Source organism: Pseudorca crassidens, chromosome X (genome assembly GCF_039906515.1).
Source record: "Pseudorca crassidens isolate mPseCra1 chromosome X, mPseCra1.hap1, whole genome shotgun sequence".
NCBI lineage: Eukaryota > Metazoa > Chordata > Mammalia > Artiodactyla > Delphinidae > Pseudorca > Pseudorca crassidens.
In genome coordinates this window covers 36,430,298-36,454,065 of record NC_090317.1, presented here as the reverse complement: position 1 = coordinate 36,454,065, position 23,768 = coordinate 36,430,298, and the positions used below count along the sequence as shown (strand labels likewise).

Sequence of the window (23,768 nt, the reverse complement as noted above, 5' to 3'; positions counted from 1 at the left end):
ATCTCTGTGTCAAAAGGCAACTCAGTGAAGGGGTGTGTGTGTGTGTGTATGCACCTGTGTGTGTGTGCCTGCCCTTGCGCTTGGGGGGTGAGAGTGGGGAGTAGAGAAAAGAGCGAGAGAAAAGGGAGATAAGGAGGGGAGGAAATAGAGAATTAATCTTTCTTAGTACTCTGAAAGAGGGATGCTCTGGCTTCTTGGTTATCATGAGACAAGAGGCTCATTTCTTACTGCTGATGAATTTCAATTGTAATTACAGAGCATCGGTAAGCCACATTCAGTCCCAAGGGCTGGACAAAAAGTACACTGTCCACAAAAGCCATTTGAATTCTCTCTGAAAAACCTAGTAGCCAAGTCTGAAAGCAATTTGTGAACAGATACAAACTGTTGCTGGTTGTCCATTCAGATTCCTCCTCAATGCTAAGAGCCACATTCTGAAAGTGAAATGAAATGGCCTGTGGCTGGATCCAGCGTGACCTGCACTTGCAAGTTTCTGCTGTGTTGCAGAAGCGAACGACAACAGTTAAACTTTAAAGATCAACAGTTTTTCGATTGGGTTCCTGGAGAATAATGGCACTTTTGTACAATTCTTGAAATAGAGCCTGCAGCCGCCCCAAACAAAATAGTCTCTTTCAAGATCTTGGAAATAATGACCTCATAGGCAGATTGAACCAGCAGTCCATTAATAGTATCCTTTGTAGAAAGCTGTCTCAGGGGAGGGATGTGGCTTAGTAAATCGGCATTGTTTACAAACATAACAGAATAGAATCCCCCTTTTTCTCATACGTTTGTGGAATAGTCGGAGACACCTCCCACTTGGGAAGCAAATACATTAACAGCAAGGCTTCCTTACAGGGCCCTACCCTTTCTCCATCGGTCACCGAAAAGTGTGCTTTGAGGCACTTGCTTTGAAGGTGAGTTAGAGATAACAAGAGTCTCCAGCCCTATTCCTTTGTCACCAGCTCAGAATTATCTGGAATCGTGAGAAGAAGATGAAGATTGGTTTTGCCTTGTAAAGAGTCATGAAGAACTGACGTAATAGCAGGATAATCTGAGCAAAAGCAAATCTGAAATGTCTAGGTAAACGGAGTGATTATTTGCTTCATGTTCCTATTGTGGAAGTAGATAAAGATTCTTCAATTTCATTAACATCTCTGTAAAAGAGGTTTATTCCAGCCCCTCTTATAATCCCCTGATAAGTTGAATGGAATTAAACCAATTCCAGTTTGCTGGGCAGTAGAAAGGTGGGCCATCTAAGCTGGGTCCCTTGCAGAATGCCTGTGATACGGACCGCAGCAAGTGTGTGGTATTCAAATTCTGGGCAGGGGTTTCTAGTCTACTATAGGAGAGTATAGTGTGAATTTTATATCCCAAGTAGCCCTTGTTTCCCGACCTGAAAAGAAACAGGGCATCTACCTTTTGAGTCTCTACCCAGAGAGAATATTTAGGAAGAAAAAAGGCCACTGTTACCCACACCTGATTATCCAGAACAAAGGAGACTAGTATTTTGGATTACGGAGGTGCACTAGAACCCTGACTGGCTCAGACTCCTGTTTGCCTTATTGTGTAAGGTCAACTTTGTATATCATGTTAAAGAGGGTATGTATGTTTCTCTGACTTCTGTCATCTCAAGTTAACTAACATGTCCTCAGAAAATAGGTATCATCCAGAATGTGGTGGCTTTCTCTTCCTGAGACACATTTTTCACTATTTTCTAGGTATTACCTAGAATCCTCAGTTCTTTTGCAATAACCTTCAGACTTCATTATTTTTACCAACCTAGATTCTGTATGTTGAGCTTTAGTTAATAATCACCACATATTCAGGCATTATTTTTGAACCCAGAAAAGTAAAACAGACAAAGCACACACAGAGAAAAAATTAGTGCTTTTGGGCTTCCCTGGTGGTGCAGTGGTTGAGAGTCCGCCTGCCGATGCAGGGGACACGGGTTCGTGCCCCGGTGCGGGAAGATCCCACATGCCAAGGAGCGGCTGGGCCCGTGAGCCATGGCCGCTGAGCCTGCGCGTCCGGAGCCTGTGCTCCGCACCGGGAGAGGCCACAACAGTGAGAGGCCCGCGTACCGCACACACACAAAAAATATATAGTGCTTTTATTCTGGTGGCAAATTCTTTGTAGTGACTAAATTAAAACCATGAACCCGTCTGATACAGAATACCACTGGTGAAGTCAGTCTTAAACTCACTTTTCTTCTGGAGAAAGAATGAATTTAGAAAGACCAAAATCAAAATGTGAAAGGGAATGTCGACACATTAGCACTGATTTCATATATTTACCAGCAGTATCTATGCATATAATTGATCCTTGACAGCACAGCTAGGTTTTCATTTTACCTTGTGCTGTAGTTTCACCCGTATAGGAAAATATGAGACTTAATCAAGCTGGTGGTAACAAAACATTTACTACTGATAATTTCACTGTCGTGATTCCTGAAAAAAAATACAGATTTGGTCTTAATTCATTAAGATAATGCAAGGCATGACACTTAGGCAAAGGAAAAGAGATCTCTTGTCCAAACCAAGGTCAAACCAATCAGTTAGTTGGCAGTCACCTGTGCAGATGGGGAAACTTAATTGATACTCAGCTATTTTTGAATACGTACAGGCTCTATATATTTGAGAAAATTTAAAACAGTAAAAATTTCCACATAACATAATATAACTTAGAATTCATTACTGAAAGTAATAAACACATTGTCACCACTGAAGGGCTGAAAAGAGTTAAGGTAGATTATTTCTCACTGTAGCAGGTAATGAGGAGACCCCTGTTTTTGTGGTTGTTGTACTTAGGTTGGTTAATAGTAAATGTTACTGGAATAAAGTGATATGCCAAGTTGTGTATGGAGAGCTCATACACTCCTAAATTAGTGCCAGTTAATACTTGATGGAATTACAGAGATTTTGTTGCAGTGGGATTTGATTTTCCTTGTATCCGAACTGGAGATTCACTTGGAAGGCACCCTTTTTCTTTTATATTGAAGTATAGTTGATTTGCACAATGTGTTCATCTCTGCTATACAGCAGAGTGATTCAGTGATACGTATATATACATTCTCTTTCATACTCTTTTTCCATGTTGGGTTATCACAGGCTATTGAATATAGTTCCCTGTGCTCTACAGTAGGACCTTGTTGTTTATCCACTCCATGTACAATAGTTGGCATCTGCTGATCCCCAACTCCCACTCCATCCCTCCCTCCCCTGCCCTGTCTCCCCTAGAAGGTACTCTTCATGCGTGACATGCATGGCAAGTGTCAGGGCCCTAATGCAAGGACTTGAATGAGAATGGGAAGACAGCTGGAAGCAGAAACATTTCCTTGTGGAGTCTGTGCTTTTCTAGTTCACTTAACCCTCCAGTGGCATGAAACCTGAATGTATTGAACCCTCAGCACAAGATACTGAAGAAGAATGAAATTAAGAGCAGATAAGTTGTTAAAACGAGACTGGTTCTTACCACCCTGTTACCCCTGTCAACTCCCTTGTTCCCTGTTCCAGGACATAAAATATGACAAGGAGGAAGGTTATGGTGTCTCCTCACGAAGCAGTCCTCTCCTTGGACCTCCTCTTTGCTCATGGTGGCATTGGGCTCTGCTTTATCTTCTGCCTGCTCCTTGCAGATGGGGCATTTCTTCCCCTAGCAGTCCACCCCAACTCTGCTGAAACTACCAGGTTTACTAGATTGTTTCTCAGTTCTTTCTCATAAAACAGTAGGGTGTGTTTTGTTGATCAGGTGTACACAGGTAAGAATCAGGCGCCAAAGGCATCCCAGTGTCAAAGCAACTAACAGATGATAGTTGTGGGCCATTATGTATCAACAGCCAGGCCTGTGTCAATTCCAGACTCCGGGGAGGTTGTGCTACCTGACCACGATCATGAGGATAGAATTTTTAAAGAAGAAAGATTGGAAACTGTTCATTAAAAGACTGAGTGGACAGCAGAAAATAGAGCGTCACTGGGGGAAAAGGAAGGGACCTTAGGTGTTTGTGTCTACATATTGAAAAGCCATTCATTATTGCCTTCGCTTTCCTCTTTGGGAAATGGCATCGTTGGGTTTTAGGCAGGCAGCTCCCTTCCCTCTAGAAAAGAAACCCCTCAAAATGGTCAGTGCCAAACCTGAGATGACGTGAGATGAATGCTTTTGTTTCTAAGATGTTAGACTCCCCGGATTTACCACTTTGTCTTTTAGACCTCCCTTAACTCCTATTTTCTCCTCCTCGTCTTTAGGAGCTGTGCAATCGGTTGTAACTGAAAATGTCTGACGGTCTGGATAATGAAGAGAAACCCCCAGCTCCCCCACTGAGGATGAATAGTAACAACCGGGATTCTTCGGCACTCAACCACAGCTCCAAACCACTTCCCATGGCCCCTGAAGAGAAGAATAAGAAAGCCAGGCTTCGCTCTATCTTCCCAGGAGGAGGGGATAAAAGTAAAGTATCAGTGACCGGGCATTGAAAAGGGGCTAGTTTATTCTTTCATTGTCACTTTCTTTCTCGAGTAGTCATTTCTTGAGCGTGGGCTGTTCAGGGCCTGCCTGACCTTTACATCTACACCTTCGGAGGTTGCATTTTGTCAGAGGATAATGTTTGATTGACTTACTGTGGGTTTACAGAAGATACACGTATGCTGTGTTTGCCTTTCACATAGCCTTGAATTCATAGTGGTAAGCCAAGGGAAATCATAGCAACAGTACTGTCTTAAATATATGAATAGTGACTTTCTTTCTGATAACTTACAGGAGAATTTATAGTAAATCCCTTCCTAACTGCAAGTTGCCCTTATTGGGAATTTGAGTATAGGTGGATTTACTTCTGTATACCTTTTTGACAGCCATGAAAATTTTGAATTGAGTATACGGAAGTCAGTCCAAGTGCCCCATTATTGTCTCTCTGACTATATCACAAGGTGGGAAGAAACTTCTGAGCTATTTGTTTCCTCTCCCATTCTTCTGACAGTCACCCCCTACACAATCAGCCCTTTTTGCACCGAGTATCCCAACAATATACTATCGTTTATCCTTGTGTTGTTCATAATACCATTTGGTCCTTAAATGTCATACGCTGACACTTTGTAACATTGGGAGATATAAAATCTCTAGTAAGTAATTGTCAGGTTGCATTAATTAGCATAAAGCTTAAACATGGCTTCTATAAACGTGACTATTGCGGCGGAAGAGAGTAAAGCCAAGTACAAGGACTCTGGCACCAGAGAGAGTTGCTAAAGGGTAAGAGGGGTGATGTCTCTTGAAGAGAAAAGGGACGCTCTTGATCTTCTCAAAGGTAAAACAGATAGCTTTGTAGGTCGTTTATATGGTATTAAAGAATTCGTACCATAAGGAAAGCTGAAACTCTTATTAGGGCCAGTATCACCTCTTGTAGACCTGTGTCACTTAAGAGATGCTTTATCCCTCGTGACCCAAGGATGGAAAAGATGGAAATGACGTTAAACCTCTGGATTGAAGACAAGCAAAGGAATAAGAAAACACTTTCCATGCAAGGGACCTGCCATCATGCAAGAAGAATTTTCGAAGACATGTTTTCAGATACCGAAGTGGGTCCCGAGAAAAAGTATTGCCAGGAGCAAGGGTTGAGAAATGTATGGTGCACCATGACCCGGAGACCAAGTCACCTGATCCTGCAGCTCCCGTGTTGTATCTGCCACAACTGTAGAAAGCGACTGAAGGGGGGATTATGTGCCTGCACGAGTCTTTGGTGCTGTCGAGACCGCCATGCTTTGGAAGCCCTTGAACAGTCCCATCTGCCCTTTTGAAGAACAGGAGCCAGCTGATTCTGACATGAGGTCAGCCAAAACAGAGAGGCTGGTGTTTCTGTTTTGTGCTAATACTTCAGGTGACCTCATAGTGAAACCATTACCACTCTACAGAAAACTAGGCCCATGTCTTCTCAGAGGAAAATCCGAGCTAAGTTGCCAGTATACTGGCGTGCAAAGAGAAAAGCCTGGGTGACTCCCTCTCCCCTTAGGAATTGTTTGAACAGTGCTTTCTTGCGGAAGCTCAAGACTACTTACAAGAAAAAAAGTCTTGAATTCAAAGCCCTACTGATTCTTCACTGTCCTCTTGGTGCCGCAGATGCATTTGCCAATGTCATCCTGATGTTAAGGTTGTCTTTAGAACCAGTTGCTTGTTTCAGGTCCTGGAGCGCTTAGATCGGTGTTTGATCCAGCCATTCAGGAAGACTTAGGCCAAACTAATGTATAACTTTGTTGTTCAGAATCTCACAAAGGTTCATCTGTCTGAAGATCCTAGTGCATGGGATTCCTACACCATCACCAATGCTGTATTCTTCATAAAATAGGCATTAGATAGTTTAACAGAGCCTGTCATTCATGTGATCGGGGAGAAGATGTGGCTAGAGATGGTGAAATATCTTTCAGTGATTTCTCCTGAAGACAAAAAGTCTTTGGATGAAACAGAACCTGTAGGTGAGGGTGAACATTTGGCACAGGAGCAGTCATTGGCCGAAGTTGAATCTGAACTGGTTGATGCTGGTTCACGTGATGTGCTGGGCTGGAGGATGACTCAGGAAGCTCCTGGGACTGCAGAGGTGATTATCATAAGTGATGATAAAGATAATTAGGAAGCTATGGCACTGCAGACAAATGCAGTTACAAGCAACAGGAGAAAAATTTTAAGAACAAGATTAAATCCTCCCCAAGAAAGTAATGGAAAAATGGGTACCTTTACATGTCAAATCTTACGTGTTCAAAGCTTGAGTGATTTGGCAGAACTCAGTAAAGAGGTGACATTACGCCTTGCAAAAGAAATCACATTGGACAGAAACCATCTTCGGCAGAACTTAAATCATCAGATGGTACCGTTTAATACCATTGCTGGACAGCTGATAAGCTGCCATGGTACAAAACTTGAACGACTTAATTGAACTCTATAAAGAGGTGGAGTCTTTCTACAACACCATGTTCGGAAGAAAGCAACCTCAGAGGAGCCTAAATCATCGAGTCTTGCCATTTAAGTATCTGTGTCAGACAGCAGAGAAGCTGCCTTCAGACAAACTTAAATGGTTTAATTTGAGCTCTATACAGAAGTGCCAAGCTGTCTTCAGAAAAGACTTGAGAAGACAGCATCTTCAGAAGAGCCAAAGTCATTAAGTCATGCCACGTAACTTCACTTGCTTGGTAGGGCTAAAGCCCCAAGTTGTTATAATCTCAGGATTGGACTTTGATGAAGACTCTGAGAGCACGAAGATCCATGATTTGGACTAACAGTCCACCTCTGTTCATTGCTTCACTGTCACCCCCATTTTCCACTGCCATAATGAGTGATACATCCTCATCACCTCTGGAAACCGTCTCAAGATCTAAATGGAAACTCTACAGAGCCTATCACGTTTACTAATTTAAGCTATGTAAACTCTCGTTATTCTTTTTATGTAATGTACTGTTATTGTTTTACTGTGCAAAAAAATATTTATGAGGGCATTCAAAAGTTTACGTGACCTCAGTTCCCCTGCCCTTTATTTCACCTCCTAAAATTATAACTTCCTCAGCTGAACTCTCCTACCTAGGTGGGGGGGGTCATTCAGGAACTTGATCTTCATAGGTAAAGAAGGGTTACGATTTCTGTGTTTCTACCTCTTGGTGATTACTTGGATTATACCACAGTCAGTCTTGAATGAATGGAAAGAGCACTGGACTTACTTGGGTTCTGGAGACCTGCTTTCAAGTCCAGCTCTGCCACTGATTATTGTGACTTTGTGCTAATCACTTAGTTTTTTTGATCCTCAGTTTCATCACCTGTTAAATGAAAATAATAAGACCTGGCCTCCCTAGCAAAATATTTTTACTAATCAAATGTAATTCTAAATGTCAGAGTGCTATTAAAAGTGAAATTAAAAAGTGCTAAATAATTGTGAGGTGTTATTACATCTGTATCATTCTGGAACTTACAAACAAACAACTAAAAAACTAGGTTTTAGAATCCTTCTTTCTTTTTTTTAAGTAACTTTGTCCCTAACTAGAATTTATATGTCAGTTACAGAAAATTTTAAAAAGAAAGTTAAGGGCTTCCCTGGTGGCGCAGTGGTTGAGAGTCCGCCTGCCGATGCAGGGGACACGGGTTCATGCCCCAGTCCGGGAAGATCCCACATGCCGCGGAGCAGCTGGGCCCGTGAGCCATGGCCGCTGGGCCTGCGCGTCCGGAGCCTGTGCTCCGCAACGGGAGAGGCCACGACAGTGAGAGGCCCGCGTACCAAAAAAAAAAAAAAAAAGTTAAAATTACCCATAATTTCACAAGCCAAAGATAACTAACTGGGTTGGTGTTTTTCCACCCAGTTCTTCTTCTCATCATAGAGAAACTGTTCATCAATGATAAAAACTTGGAAAATAAAGACAAGAGTATAGAAACAGTAAAAATCACCCATATTCACAAATCTCAGAAACAATGTTAATATTTTAGTGGCTTCATTTCCAGACTTTTTTAAATGGCTATATATACATATACTTTTTTATATAGTTAAAAATCATAACGTATACAGTTTTATATCCTGCTTTTTCACTCAACATTTTATCGTGAACACTTCCCTATATTTTAAAAAAGCTTTCATAAATATAAGTTTTGATGGTATATAACATTTCATCATATAGTAGCATCGTGGTTTACTTAACCATTTATTTTGTTCATTATTTGGGATCCTATCCAAATTTTTGTCATAAATAATGTCACATTGTCTATTTCCTTAGTTAAATGAAAATACTTGCTTTGGTGACAGCAGAGGTTTTTGTGTGTTTTAAGGGGTCTCTTTAATAGCTACATTTCATTGACCAAATGGAACTTCAAGAGACAGGTAGAAGAAAAACAAGTAGTAAAAGTAATTTCCAGATGGAGGACCTGTCTTGGTTGGAGGCCTTTCCAGGAGCTGAATCTTGGTGTTAGAGCAAAGTAAGAGGGACAGTTTGCCACGAATTTATGATGCTTCACCTTACAAAAGTTTTCAGAATTTAGACCAGGAAAAGGACATCCTGAACAAGTGGTTTGATGTTCCTTTAAGGACCCTGTGAAGTGTGAGACTGATCAGGTTTCTCTTTTGTTGGCCACTAGAAAGCATGGAGCCAGATGTATGGCCCCTGCCTAGCACTTGTAACGGGCCTCTATGGTATGTATCACTTTGTATAGCTTTCTTCCAGGCTCCGTTTTATGTGCCTATCTTTGTTCTATTTTTTTTTTCCTTTCACTATATCGACTTTGGATTTCTGCTGCTATCATACTGTATTTTGTGTATTCTTGTAAGCCGTCTTATATCTATTTTGGAACAAGGTGGGGAATGAATACATGGATGGGTAAATAAATACATGAAAAAATACATGAATAAATAAAACAATAAGGCAAAGGCAATGAGGCAAATGAATCAGCCAGGACTCTGAAAATGGCATAGTACCTCTAAAAATAATCAATGTTAAGGACTGGAAGCTTGGAAGAACATGTGGGAAAGAAGCAGGTGAGGCTGCTTTGGAGGTGACGTGTCCTATGTGACGTCTGTGTCTTCTGAAGCGTGCTTATGCGTCTTTGTCTTGTGCTGTACTAGAGCATTAGGTGTGCTTCAGGGGGCATGCAATGCTGTATGAAGGGCTGTGTCTTTAGTGAGCACAGTTCATGTGCATTTTGTTTGTGGGAAATCGAGAGATTCGGGAGCTGGTGAGCCTGCAAATGGAAGTGAAGGCCCCCCTTCCTGGAGGCGTACGAGGGGATAGTTGGCTAAATCAGCTCAAGACGAATAGGAAGTGATCTGTCATTTACCCATTAGTTCCTACATGCCAAGCTGTGTGACAGGCACTTTATGTGTATTGAATCTTTACATCCTTACAACTACTCTGTATTAACCCCTTTTTACAGATGAGGCCATTTAAGCTCAAAGCGTTTAAGTAGACAGCCTCTAGGGTCACATAGCAAACGATAGACGCCAGAAATCTCCCAGGTGTCTCTGACTCCAAACCCCATGCTTGTGCTACTCTGTCACACTGCCTTGAAACAAGACAAAGGGATAGGTGGTAAACTATGTTCCTAGCATCCAAAAGCCAGCAGTGGCTTTCATTTTTCCTTAAGAAGATGGCAGTGCACTTTGAAACATATCCGAATTTCAGAAGAGGGGACTTTTTATTGCCACTCAGAAAGAAAGAAAACGTTTTTTCATGTCTTTTTGGAAAGAAATGATGGCAAGAAAATATTCTTGACAAGAGAGATGTGGTTAGATTCTCATTTGGTATGTGTACTTTATTGGCTTACATGTTGCTTACTTTAGAAGCTTGAGGTTCTAAACTGAGTGTGTTCATATATGTGAAAAAGTTCTTTTTTTTTAAATTTTAATGAAGAAAACGTTCTTAAAGTGCCGTATAGTTTTGTTATTGTATTGCATACACATTATTGTGATAACTCCTAGAGTATGTTATCTTCTATATACACTACACAGCAGGAAGCATTACTGTGCAACAGTTATATTAAAGAAGACTCAGTTATCCTTTATGGTCTTGTTACTCAAATGTTTCGGTCAATACACTTTATTAACTTTCATCTAATTAATGCACAATAAAAAATACTTAGTGTGATAACTAGACTGAACAGTACGCAGTCTTTCTTCGGTGATGCTGAAGACCCTTTGGGATCTTGCAGTAGCTCAAGGTTATTTTCCTTGCACTAACTATGAGTGGGAGTCTCAATTAATTGAGGGTTCTGTTAGCAGAAAGTCAGATGTCAGAGACCACTACATCCTGAATGGTGTTTACATTCCTCTCGGTTCTTCAAATGTAGACCATACAGCTCAGCAAAGAGTGCTCTTTGGAGGTCACTGCCTTGCCCTTTGGGGAGCGAAAGGGCACGGCATCTTGCTTGTCCTCCATGGTCAGTGCTCTGCCCCGGAGAAGAGCTTCCTGTACTACTCCTTTACTCCTAGAAGTCCTCTGTGTTTGAAATGGGAAGAAGGTGGGGTAAGGATGCACTCTATCTACTAGGACCCGTGTTTCTACTTCAAGGCCCGTAAACAGGGAAACTGGGCACAAATATGGTGGCCCAGTAGAACCAGCAGACAAATTCAAGCAAAGTATGGAATGTGGCATTAGGAGATAAATAGATGAAAGGAGAGAAGCAATGGGGAGAAATAGATTGAGAGAGGAAGTAGTGTATGAGAAGGAGATTAGGAGATGGAGAAGGTACAGGAAATGGATGAGAAGAGAGGAAGACAAGAGAGATGTATCAAACATTAAGATGAAGGGTTGCAAAGAGAGTGAATTGGACACCAGCTAAGGGATATGAAGTTGCTTTCCTCAAAACAAATGAGGCCTCCTCCACCCCTTTCAAACGTATTTTTGCCCTATATCGTTATCCACATGATCAGAAGTGTCCAGTTGAGGACATGGCCTCATATTTGCCTTTTGTTTTCCAACATTTTCCATTGAAATTGTTGCATGTGTGAATTGGGTGTAAATGAGAGTTGGAACTGGTGTGTGTTGCCTGGAAGAAGATAGGTAAGAGTCAAGTTCATAATGATTTGCCAGAATGATCACTTTTGCTGAAAGTTTTTGAAGATGATACCACTGAAGGTGATGGCTGTCTGCTTGTATGTGAGTGGGAGTCACTAAAAGGGCTCACATGGGACCATCATTTCCTTTTCCCTGTCATCCTCATGGAACACCTAACCTCTGAATTGGGCTTGTAGCTACTCTTAAGGAATTGGGTACCACTTTGTGTTTTTATCTATACATTAAAGGCTGCTGGTTTATGGAGAGCATATATTGTTTTTCATAGCCACTGAAGACCTGACAGGAGGAAATGGGCTTACTGTTCCACCAGAGGGAATGGAACTAGCCATAAAGAAATTCCAGATATGCCGATTAAATATTATGAATTACCAAGGGTGAAATTTTCTAGGTTCTCTATGGGGGGTGTCTCATGACTTTAGCAGGTTCTACCTGAAGGCAGGTGAAGGAACCTTCCACCATGGGCCTTCCCAACTATATACTTCTGGCATTTGCTAATATAACGAAAGACGTAAGAGCAGTGAATGTTTAAGATAGCCCAGTTTAATCTCCTTTCTTGGTAGTTATATTTGCAAGGACATCATTCATAGCATGGAAGAGCTGGGTTTAAGAAGTGACAGATTACTTAATTCTCCAGCAAACACAGTCACCCTGCTAATACGTATATTCCTAGTGAGATGATGTGTTTGATGGTAGTTGTAGGGGTGTTACCAGCGTTCAATGTACTTTCATATCATCACCTTCTTCAAACCTCCTGTGATGGGGGCAAGGTTTATCCATTTTGCAGAGGAAGGCAGAAGTTTAGAGAGGTTAACTGACCTCCACAAACTTGCCCCACTACTAATTACAAAGCAAGGCTGGCCTAGAATTTAGATCCCCGACTCCTGGTCCAGTGACGGTTGACTATTATACCACTTGCGATAAAATGAGAGTCACCTAACTTGTTTTGAAAATAGGTTTTGGCCAATGGAATATGCAGAAATGGAATTTTTATGGAAGCAGGTGAAACTTAGGTGAATCTAACCCATTTTCTCATTCAGCAGTTAACAACAGTAGTCATGCCTTTTTATAAGTTAATCCTCCTGAGGGCCTAACTTGCTAGCAGAAAGTAACAGCCTTTGTAAAAACAGAAAATAGTTAATTTTTTCCCCTGATTCCTGTGTTATTTTTTTTGCCTTTAAAATCTTTTTCTATTACAAAAGTAATATCTGATATTGTTATAATTAAAATAAAGAACTATATTAAAATAGAAGACAAGAGTCACCTCTCATCCCTCCCTTTAGGTTCATTCATAATCCAGTATTTAAGGATTTGGGCCCTTTTCCTCATTTACTCAACATCGGTTTCCTTTTCTGCTCAGAATCGGTATGTATTTTGCCCAAGATGCTAGGTTTAAGCAGAAATATATCTGTTATGTAGAACCTCTTTTAAATCTTTTACCAACCTTGCACTATCAATTTCTTTAAATTCTTAGAGCCAAGAATAAAATCTATTTTTATGCCTAACTTTCCATTGTAGTTACCACATAGTACTTTCAAGTATTTCCAATGGGAAAAATAAATTTTGAAGGTCCACAAAATGTCATTCTTTCTACAAAAAAAAAAAAAAATAGAGGAAAACTAGATAATCTCTCCCCTCTGTAAGGGAACATATGCACTTCCTGAATTCAGGAGGTGAGGAATTCCTGTGGGTCCCCTCTCATAATATGTCCTCAAACGGGATATTTGTTTATAGAGCAGGAGTGCCAGAAACTAGAACTGTCCTTGCAGAAGTCAGTCCCCCTGGAACTGTTTGCCCTCACAATGAACACTTGCCTTTTTGACACCACCTGCAGGGCTGCTGTTGCCATAGAAAGAACTGTTTCGGGATACTTATTCTTACCCGAATTATAAGACCTCGGACATTTTCCTGGCTGGGGGCTGGGTAGGCAGGCAGTTATGGAACGGTGTGCTCAGTGACCCACAAAGCAGAGGATGGAGCAAAATGGCATTTTTTAACTTAAAAACACCAACTCCAGTACTTAATTTACTTTCCTGGTAGTTAAGTAGACACTAAGGCATTTTAATTCTTGAAAGACCACAAGGGTAACATTTTGTAAACGATCTTTGTGAGGTACTGCCTCTTAGTAAATTGGAGAAATTATCGAACCACTGAATGCGCCTCTCACCCAGCTAAAGAGTGACCAAGTCACTAAGGATCGTCTATTGGGAAAAGTAAAGGTTGTCACCCATAGGAGATGAATGGCCCTTTAAAAATACTTCTGTATCCTTCCAACATGGCGTTCCCAGAGCAAAGCCCAGGAATATTGAGGTGAAAAACAAGTATTTTAGTATGAAGGATCTCTAACCCTGACACCCTCACTGCCCCTGCCAGAAATGACCCCATGTCGGCGCAAGTTGTTTGGCCTCAGGAACACATGACACTGAGTACAGATTGCACCTGGGTAGGGGGAGCGCCACAAAGCGGGGAGAGGAGGGAGCGCTTCTAGTGTCAAGCTAGGGGTTGTAGGACAAGCGACCCTCCTAGGAGAGCTCCAACTCCAGCAACTCCAGTATGAGCCTCCTAGCAAAATGTTTTTTTAGACCTCCTTTGTCTCAAAGGAACTTTCTGGAAGGTCACAGGATAGAGACATGTGCAACCAGCCAATGCCTAAATCTGAGTTGCGTGCGGACTTTGAGCCCAGATCTAGTTTACTAGCTATCGCGATTTAAAAATGAGATAGAACAGAATTGGTTGTTAATGTCGGCTTACCTGGAGCATCTTTTGTAGTTCACTTATATGCTTGACTCAGAAAAGATTTGTGCCTGCTTTTTATGTGCCTAGCTCTGCACTGTGTGTCGTGGGACGGGGAATACTACATATACGATAAGATTCCCTGTCCTCAGGTAATTTTCAATCTAGGTGCAGAAATCAGACACGCAGTTTATGCAGGAAATGCCCAGTAGGTGATCCTGCGAGGCAACAGATGCAGTGGCAGATAGGTCCTCCCATTCCATCCCCACTATTCATTTTCTTCCTCAGTCTGTGTGAAACAGGGACCATTTTGAAGCCTGCCTCTACCATCCCACGTGTCCCTCGCAGCACAAAGCTACCTGGCTTCTCTTCCAGAAGACGCCTTTTCTATCATATCATCCACCTGCCCAAAGCCTTTCCCAGCATATTCGTTATCACTGTCTCCAATTTCATCTTCCTGATTTCCAAGACTACACCCTACCCATTTACCCTTCTGTCTTCTCGCTTCCTCGTCAATGTGCCGTATCCATTTCAGCATCCAAGCTTTGCCTCTCCCGATTTTCCTGCTTGCGATGCCTTACCTTTCCTGCCTACCCATTACCTTTCCTGCCTACCCATTCTTTAAGACCCATCTCCCAAATCCTACCTCCTCTCCAGTAAGCCCTCTCTCTCCGCCACAGTTTTCTGATCTTCTTTTATTTTGACATGCTACAGCATTTATACTCTATTTTTCCCAACTTAGCACTGAATTTTCGTTGGTCTGGTAGTATCAGTTGTTGCTTCTTGTTTGCTAAGTTTATTTCCCCAATGAGATCGCAAACTTAGAATATTACTTTAGTTCCTAACGAGTCACGCAACACAATCTGTCACTACACTGATCCACAGTTCCATGTATACTGGTTAACGGACCTACTGACTGGTTCAGAGGAAAAGGAAGCTGGGGCAGTAGCAAGAGAGAGTTGTTCCTCAGAGCCAGGGCTGTGAAATGCTTGCTGTTTAGAACTAGCCAGCCTAAGTGCTTTTTCCTTTGGAAAACTTGTTTCTGCATTTAAAAAATATGTTTTATATACTATTTTGGTTTTCTCTTTCTGTATTTATATGGCTTTCAATGTCACTTTTTTTTATTATGCCGTACACCGTAACTTTGCGTGCTTTCCATTGCTTTTTAAAAAATAATTATTGTTCTGTTCTTTTAGGCTAAATTTACATAGGAAAGCATTTCTCTATGTCTGTCCCCTGTTATTCTTTTTCTTTTCCTGCATGCTCTGTTTTGAAGGAGCTAGAAAGTGTTCTAAAAAATAATTCTGGACGTGACATCCAATGAGAAGGCCCAACAAAACTTCCAGGAATTTTAGGGGAAGATGACAAGTGGAACTCCTACAACAAGGAAGACTCAGGTGACAGATTGCTAAAATGCTTTCAGAAGGCAGACATAGCACCATCCTGGGATTTCATCCAGGGGAGAATTGGTTGCTTTGCTGTACCTCGAACCCTGCACAACTTGTTGCCAATATATGCTTTTGGCCCCAAAGTGTCACCAGGCAAGAGATATACCTGAATGAGTACAGAGGCATCCCTAGTGCGGGGAAAACAGCAACAACGCCATCACCGCCAACTGCAACTATAACAACTACTCTAAAACATACCCTCCCACCCCCCAGCCTTCTTGGGGAACCTGGATCAATGTCTCCTTATCCATGAACACATAATGGCAAATAGGCATGACCTGTTTCCATATATTGGGTCTCATTTCATATAATGAAGGTCATTCATTCATCCATTCATTTGTTCATTTGCTTATTCATTAAATATCTATTGAATCAAGTACTATGCTAGATAGATGTTGGGGTACAGAGGTGAATAAGTCCCAGTTCCTGCCTTTAAGGAACTGATGGCCTAATGAGGGACGCAGACAAGTCAGTCAATGAATAGAGATCAGCATGGTAAGTGCAGTAGAGAAGTGAGCACTGAGATGGGGTGTCTATTGAAGACTGAGGGAAGGGAGCAGTTAGGGAAGTCTTCCTGGAGGAGGTGACCACTCAACTGAGGTGAGTCTTAATGAAGGAATAGAGCCAGCTAATAAAAGTTGGGTGGCATCTCAGAAACAAGGAGCAGCATTATGAAGACAGTAGGCGTGACACACTATTAGTTGAGGTTCTATGACTGTAACTACAGGTTGTTCAGCATAGCTAGTGCATAGAGTGCTGGTGGGAGAGGCATGGAAGACAGAGCTGTGGAAGGAATTGGGGATCGGGTTCTGGAGGGCTTATATGTGCAATGCTAAGCGCTTTGAATATGATTCTGAAGGCGATGCGGAAACATTGAAGCAGGGGAATAATAATCAGATTTGTGTCTCACAGTATCACTCTAGCCACAGGAGAAGAATGAATGTGGGTGGGGGGTGGGCAATGAAAGAAGACAAGTCAGGCTATGGGATTCAGGTAGGTGAGAAATGACAGTGGCCTGGCCTAAGGGCCAGTGTTGTAAGAATAAAAGAGGGCAATGCAGAGGGAACATTTATGAGGAAGAATTAATAGAACTAGGCAACTTATCAGATGGTGACAAGAGAAACTAGAGGAGGGTGAGGTAGGGAACACAAGAGGAGTTGTAGTTTCTTATTTTACATGGGGAAAGGCAGTAGAGAATTCACTTTCTTTTGAAAGTATTTCGAGTGAGGGGCCTATGAGGCATCCAAATAGAGGTGTTCAGTCAGGGGACAGCAGAGAGGTCAGGGCTGGGGATCCAGCTGGGGAGTCACGGAAGTAGATAGTGATTGAAACCGCACAAGTAGATGAGGTGACCAAAGGGAGAGGTGTGTTGATAAGAGATGAGGACCTAGGACAGCTCCTGGGGAATACTATTTAAATTGTCTACAAGAGACCCAGAAATGTAGGAATAGACTCCAGGAAAGAATTGTGTGAGAGATGGTGGGGAGAAGTTAGTTTCATGAAGTGCACGGTCAGCAATGTCAGTTTTGACTGAGAGGTCAATGGTTGTAAGGACTGGAAAATGGCCGTCTTCAGGGAGGAGATCGATTCGGGACCTCAGAGACTCATTGCCGTGGTTTGAAGAGTGAGGCTTAAGGGAGTCTAGATTGCCTTTTCAAGAAGTTTAAGCTAGAGAAGGAAAATTCGAGAGACTATAACAACTAAAGAAAGCTGTGTGATGGCAGGAGGTTTCAATTTTTAAGGACTAAAGAAATCTCAGCATGTTTTTTTGAAGCCAAATAGAAAGTGTTAGTAGAGAGGGAGAGATTGAAGATATAAGAAGAAATAGGAGGTAATTGATAGAGTGAGACCCCTGGAGAAGTGAGAGGGACAGGGATCTAGAGCACCAGTGAGGGCATAAACCTCAGGTAGGAGAGGACACTGTTTCCGGTAAGATGTGAAGGGAGATGTTACTGATGGAGATAAATTCATAGGAGCGGGACAGGAAGTGAAGTCAAAGGAGTTCCAAACTGATGGCCTCCGTTTTTCTCAGTGAAGTAGAAGGAATTTCTTACGCTGAAAGTAAGGGAGGAGAGGATGAAGCAGAAGTTTGAGCGAAGTTGTGAAATTCTAGAATATTCGCTAAGAGCAGTGGGAAAGGAAGTTGGCCAGGGTCAAGAAGGGTACTGCTCAGTGCCATTGATGACCCAATTCTGTCCGTGACCTTTATAGTAAGCACCAATCTGCATGGCTGTGTGATTCTTTTTCCCCCAACAACTTTTACCAGCTTCCGTATGGAAATGGAGATTTCACAGTTGGATTCTGTCAGGGTAAGGTTTTGTGGGAGAATTGCAAGAGGGGGTCACAGGAGCACAGTTCCCAGGGCACTGGCTTAAGAGAAGTTTAAATGATGGACCACAGAGTCTAGGCGAGGAGGAAGCTGAGAAATTGGCTAAAAATGGAAGGATCCAGGGATTGGAAGTTTTGTTGACATCAAAGAACAAGTCAAATAGGAATAAGGTCATGAAAGAGTGAGAAGGCTAGCAGGATGGGAGGCTGGGCCCAGAGAATGAGATAACAGGGTTATTTCAGAGAGTATTTCAGAGAAAGGGTCATTCTGGGTAATGAAGAGGCCTGGGGTAGCTGTGGTTCTCCACTCTGTCTGCACATCATCTATGGCGCTTAAAAAAATCATTTGCCCAGGTCTCATCCTCAGAAATCCTGATATAGTAGGTTCTGAGTGGGCCCAAGGTGTTGGGATTTTTATGAAACTCTACGGGTTATTCTGATGAGCAGCCCTGGTTGAGAACCACTGGTTTAATGGTGACCATGGGAGTGGATTGAAGAAGTGGAAAGGAGATGAAGTTCATTAGAGCTGAGGGAGGTCAAGGAGTTAAAAGGAGAGGGTGTGTATGAAAGAGGTGTCCATTTGTATATTACGTTTCACAGAGAGATGGCAGCACTGAGTGTTGGGAAGAATACTGCGAGCCAAAGTCCTCAGTGGATACGACGACTTGGCCAGGAGAACTAAATGGCAGTAACCTCAAAGGAGGGGGCTTTGTAGGAAAGTGCAGAAGTACTGATCTCAAACAAACAATATGGAATAAAAATGAGGAAACTCTGCCCTTCTCCATTCCCCTGGACCTAAAGACTTGGAATGGGGAAGAACCGTCATCGTCCATCAGGATTATCTGAGGAAGTGATACCTTCGTTGGATAGTAGGGTTTAAAATTGTTTTTCTCAACCCCAGCTGCTTAATGGAAATACCGGAGGGCATTTAAAAATTAAAGGTGCTGAGGTCTACCCCAGGCTAAATCTGAATCTCTGGGGGCAGGGCTCTGAAATCTCTCTCTCTCGCTTACTTTTTTGAAGTTTCCCACATGAGGGTGATGCACAGTGAAGTCTGAGAACCTAAGGCAAGAAGTCAACAGTGCATTTAATGAAGAGGTTGAAGTGAAGGTGTAGGGGGATTTTAATGGAGTGAGCCCTAGTCACTAGAGAAATGCAGAACATTGGGGTCGGGGTGTACAGGAGGTGACAGATGACTTCTCTTTCTTTAAAATGTAGTGGGGGGGCTTCCCTGGTGGCGCAGTGGTTGAGAGTCCGCCTGCCGATGCAGGGGACACGGGTTCGTGCCCCGGTCCGGAAGGATCCCACATGCCGCGGAGCGGCTGGGCCCGTGAGCCATGGCCACTGAGCCTGCGCGTCCGGAGCCTGTGCTCCGCAACGGGAGAGGCCACAACAGTGAGAGGCCCGCGCACCGCAAAACAAAAACAAAAAAAATGTAGTGGGATGGAGAAAGATGTCAGGATGAGAGATTCTGGAGAGATTGGCTGGCCCCTGGAGTTACAGCCAGAACCATGAGCAGGTAGAGGGTCCCAGTGCCAAACACCATTTGTAATCTGTGGTCTAGTCAGCGATTTGTGGCCTTCATTCTAGGTTCCAATAGAATATGGTTGATACACTTAGAAAGTGGTACTCGTTTGTTCTTCTGCTCTCTGCAAATATCAACCCAGAGGTGATCAGGCCGCGTCTTATGAGCCCAAGATTCAGGTTAGGATGAGTCTTAATATAAACAACCACTGCTCACAGAATTTTCTGGGGGAGATACAGACATTTTAGTATTCCTTAAAAAAAAAAAGAAAAAAGTTCTCAGCTAGTCTCCATTCAGTCAATAACCATTTACTGAAGACTAACGGCTCAACCCTATTGCGGTTTTCTTTTAATGTTACTGAGTAATAAATAGTGTCGCTATTAAGAGCTTAGGTTCTGTAGACACAATTGAGACCTAGGTTCAAATCCTGGCTCCGACACCTGCCAGCTGTGTAATCTTGGATATGTGGTTTAACTTCACTGAGTCTTACTTTCCTCATCTGTAAAACAATAATAATACAATAATAATGCCTGCCTTATAAGATTGTGGTGGAGATTAAACGAGATAACCCTAGAAGCACTTTGCACATGGTGAATATTCCGTAGATGATAGTGATTACATGTGCAGACATAAGCCAGGTGCTAGGGAATGTGAGAACGAATAAGATACAGTCTCTGCTGTCAAATATCTCAGATTTTAGCTAGAGAGATAGGTATGTAAAGAAGAAATGACAATTCAGTGTTAATAAGGGCCAAACTCAGAGTACACACTGGGTAGCTCTCTGGGAGCATGAAGAGAAGGGCATTCAACTTTGTCTGCAGAGGGAAGACAGGAAAAGACTTGCCAAAGGAGAGGAAACACAAAAGTGAGTCTTCAAGAAAAAGGACTGGGGCTTCCCTGGTGGCACAGTGGTTGAGAGTCCGCCTGCCGATGCAGGGGACACGGGTTCGTGCCCCGGTCCGGGAAGATCCCACGTGCCGCGGAGCGGCTGGGCCCGTGAGCCATGGCCGCTGAGCCTGCGCGTCCGGAGCCTGTGCTCCGCAACGGGAGTGGCCACAACAGTGAGAGGCCCACGTACCCAAAAAAAAAAAAAAAAAAAAAAAGGACTAATGGGTGCAGATGTGGGGCGTTGAGAAGTAAGACTCCCCAGGCCTCCGTGTAGCATGCGTAAAAGCTTGGCAGTAAGAGAAAAGCTTGGCAGTTGAGGGAGCATGAAATGGGTATGCAACAGCGGGGGCCATAGCGAGAATAGACAGTAGAGAGGTACGCTGGGGGCGGATTAAGCAGGCCCTTGGCTAGCACGCTAAGGAGCATGAACTCTGAACTTCTGGGTAATGGGGAGCCATTGAAGGATCTTACAGGGAGGAATGCGGGCAGATATATATATTTCAAAAGATTACTCCGGCCACAGAGTAATGAATTGCAGGGGGCAAAATTGGAGGTAGTAAGACCAGGTGAAAAATGCCAGTGCCCTGGACTAAGATGATGGTTTGTGGAGATGAAAGGAAGAAGATGCATCCAAAGTGAGTTTGGGAAATAGAACGCGATGACTGATTAAGGTAGAATTAAAGTAGGAGTCAAAGAAGCTCCCAAATTTATGATTTGGGCAGTTGGGCCAGGGCTGAAATAACCAAAAGCCAGAGCAAGCATGTGCCTAAGGCCCAGCACGTCGGGGCACCCAAAATGTGAAAACATTTTGATTTGGGATCTAGAGTCGTTTTTTAAAAGACTTAAGTTAATCATCATAGGAACATCAGAACTGTTGGGGCTTCCTTCCCTTTTTATGCTGTAGTATTGCTTTTATTTGAGAGAGGAGGTCGTAATCTTTTCATTGCTTAGAGCCTCCCAAAGAGGAGGGGTCCAAGGCCTTAATCCTTCTCTGATCTGGGTGGTAAGTGCTTATCATTTCACAGAGAACATGGACACTGAAGGAGGAGCGAGTTTGAGCTTCCTGCCTCTGTTACGCTTTGTCCTGCGTGAAGAGAATGGCATAATTAGGCTGGTAAGGGACTGGCAACCAGATGGCCTTAGGGAGACCCCATTAGGCTGATTCACGTAGCTTAGCTGAAGTGGAGTGTTTACATCTAAGTCAACAGGCTTCAATTGTGCAGCCATTGCTAATGGAGAAGTAGGGAGAGCCTGTTTGCTGGCAAGAGAGGTCATGGATGCAAGTTGATACAATGATTAGAGATGGAGACTAAGCTAGGGGTTCTTAACCTAGAGCCCAGGGGAATTTTGAACCTCTGAAGTTATATGCAAAATTGTGTATATGTGTGTATAGTGCAATTTTATAGACAGAAGTACCACAGCTTGCTTCAGATTTTTCAGAGTGATCTTTGACACCAAAAAGGCCACCAACCACCAGAGTACGTTTACTATGAAGTGAATAAAGCTGCTTATTCAGAGTTTCTCACTTGCCTGGGACTCTTCCAAGGCTCTAGAAGAAGCCCTAGCAATTTTGTATTGTTTTTACCTAAAGGGAGCGTTCCTCTCAAATTACATAAAGTCTTTGGTCCCACAAAATCTGTGTCTACCCCCTGCCAACCGCAGATTAGGGAATTACCCAACATGAGTTAGTATCTGGGAGTGAATGCCATCCAAGAGAAATGAATGCCAAAGACTGCACCAGGAAAGGCAGAAGAAAGGATGCCCATCAAATGAAGAATGGTCACTGAGGGAGGAGGAGAATCAGACCACATTGTCAAGGAAGTATAAAGAGAGGCGGTTAGCCATGTCCAACATGGGTGGGAGATCAGGAAAGAGGAAAATAAGAAAACGATTACAGAAGTGGCTGGGACGTCTTCAGTGAAGTGGCAAGAACAGAAAGCTGATTGTTCTGTTTGCCTTTCTGGATAAGTAAAAGTGGTAGGTGAACAAGTATAAAAGGTAGCTACAGTCCAGAAACATGCAGGGGAAGTAGAAGTACCTACCCAAAACTCTAATGTTCAGTTAAAATGATAGGGAATAAAGTAGGCTCACTGTAAATGTGGAATCCATGCTGAACTGAAGTTAGGTGGCACGTATATACCTTTCAAAATGAGTCCTAACTGTGTTCCATGGCCAGGCAAAGACTTTGAGTGACCCTTGCCTCCCCCAACCCCAACCTTTCTTTCTTAATCCTGTATCTTAATCCTCTTACTACTTGAATTTCCATATTTCTGTCCCATATCTCTGTCCTCTGGCTGGCGGATATGGAACAGTGAGAGAGAGTAGAAAGTGAAAAGAAGCCATACGAATGACATTTGAACATGAAATGTTTTGAATTTAAAATTTGTCCTGCGTAACCCCCCAAACCAGTGATCCATTACGGTTAGTTAAATGTTGTCTGAAATTGAGGCCAAGGAAACATCTCTTTGAACCAGAATATTCTAAATTTGCCACCCTGGCAACTCTAAAGTTGATTGGTTTCAATGGGGCAAAACTGGTTCATGCTGACTTACGCAGTATTAGGGTGAGTATTATTTTTTTGACTATGAAATGCAGCCATATCAGAGATACATGCTCAAAGTTGCTGCTCTGTCTATTATGGAAGCTAGGAAATGCCATTTTACAATGCTTCCATAATAACTTCCTCCTGTGATCTCTTTTGAGATAGACTAATTTCATTACAGTTCCCAACTTAATTTCTTCAGTGATTATACCTTTAAAAGCTTTTGATTTATTAACTATTGATGTATTTCTTCATAACTGTGTCACTATGAATAATCTGTTACTTGAGAACAATGATTTCGAATGGCTACTATGACAAAATTTATAGGGACATGGAAAAATAGCTACGAACTAAAATGACGAAACCAAGGAATTGGTTTGAGGTTTCTAAGAACTCAATAAAATTAATTCAGTAAAAAGCAACAATTTGTGTTTTGTTTTTCACTAGCAAAGTTATTGCTTTGCAGTAGTATTCTCATTGAAAGAAGACCAAGAACCTATTAAGCTACTCTTCATAATGTAAACGTGTAAATTAAAGTTCTAGTTACTTGATATTTAGCTATGGTTTAAAATAGAAACAATTCACAACACTATATAGATAGCTTAAGCACTTTTCTATTCTTTCTTTCTAATAGTAAGGCTTAGCTTGACTTGAGTCTAATGAATTTCTTCTATAGTGTGTGGAATTTGATCCAACAAGACCAGTTAAACACAATATACCTAGATACCTGCCGATTACATCATTAGACTGGTAAAGGACATAAATCAGTTTGACTGCAAGTTTTGTTTGAA

General features: G+C 42.4%; 1 protein-coding gene across 12 annotated transcripts in view; it reads left to right on the top strand.

Moving 5' to 3' along the window:
- The window catches only part of PAK3 (p21 (RAC1) activated kinase 3), a 283,577-nt gene that overhangs the window by 183,652 nt on the left and 76,157 nt on the right, over positions 1-23,768 (top strand). For all 12 annotated transcript variants that reach the window (XM_067723280.1, XM_067723277.1, XM_067723281.1 and 9 more), the window contains one exon: positions 4,239-4,440. In XM_067723280.1, coding sequence (XP_067579381.1) covers positions 4,266-4,440 — 175 coding nt within the window. In that variant the 5' untranslated portion in view covers positions 4,239-4,265. The remainder of the gene's footprint in view (positions 1-4,238; positions 4,441-23,768) is intronic.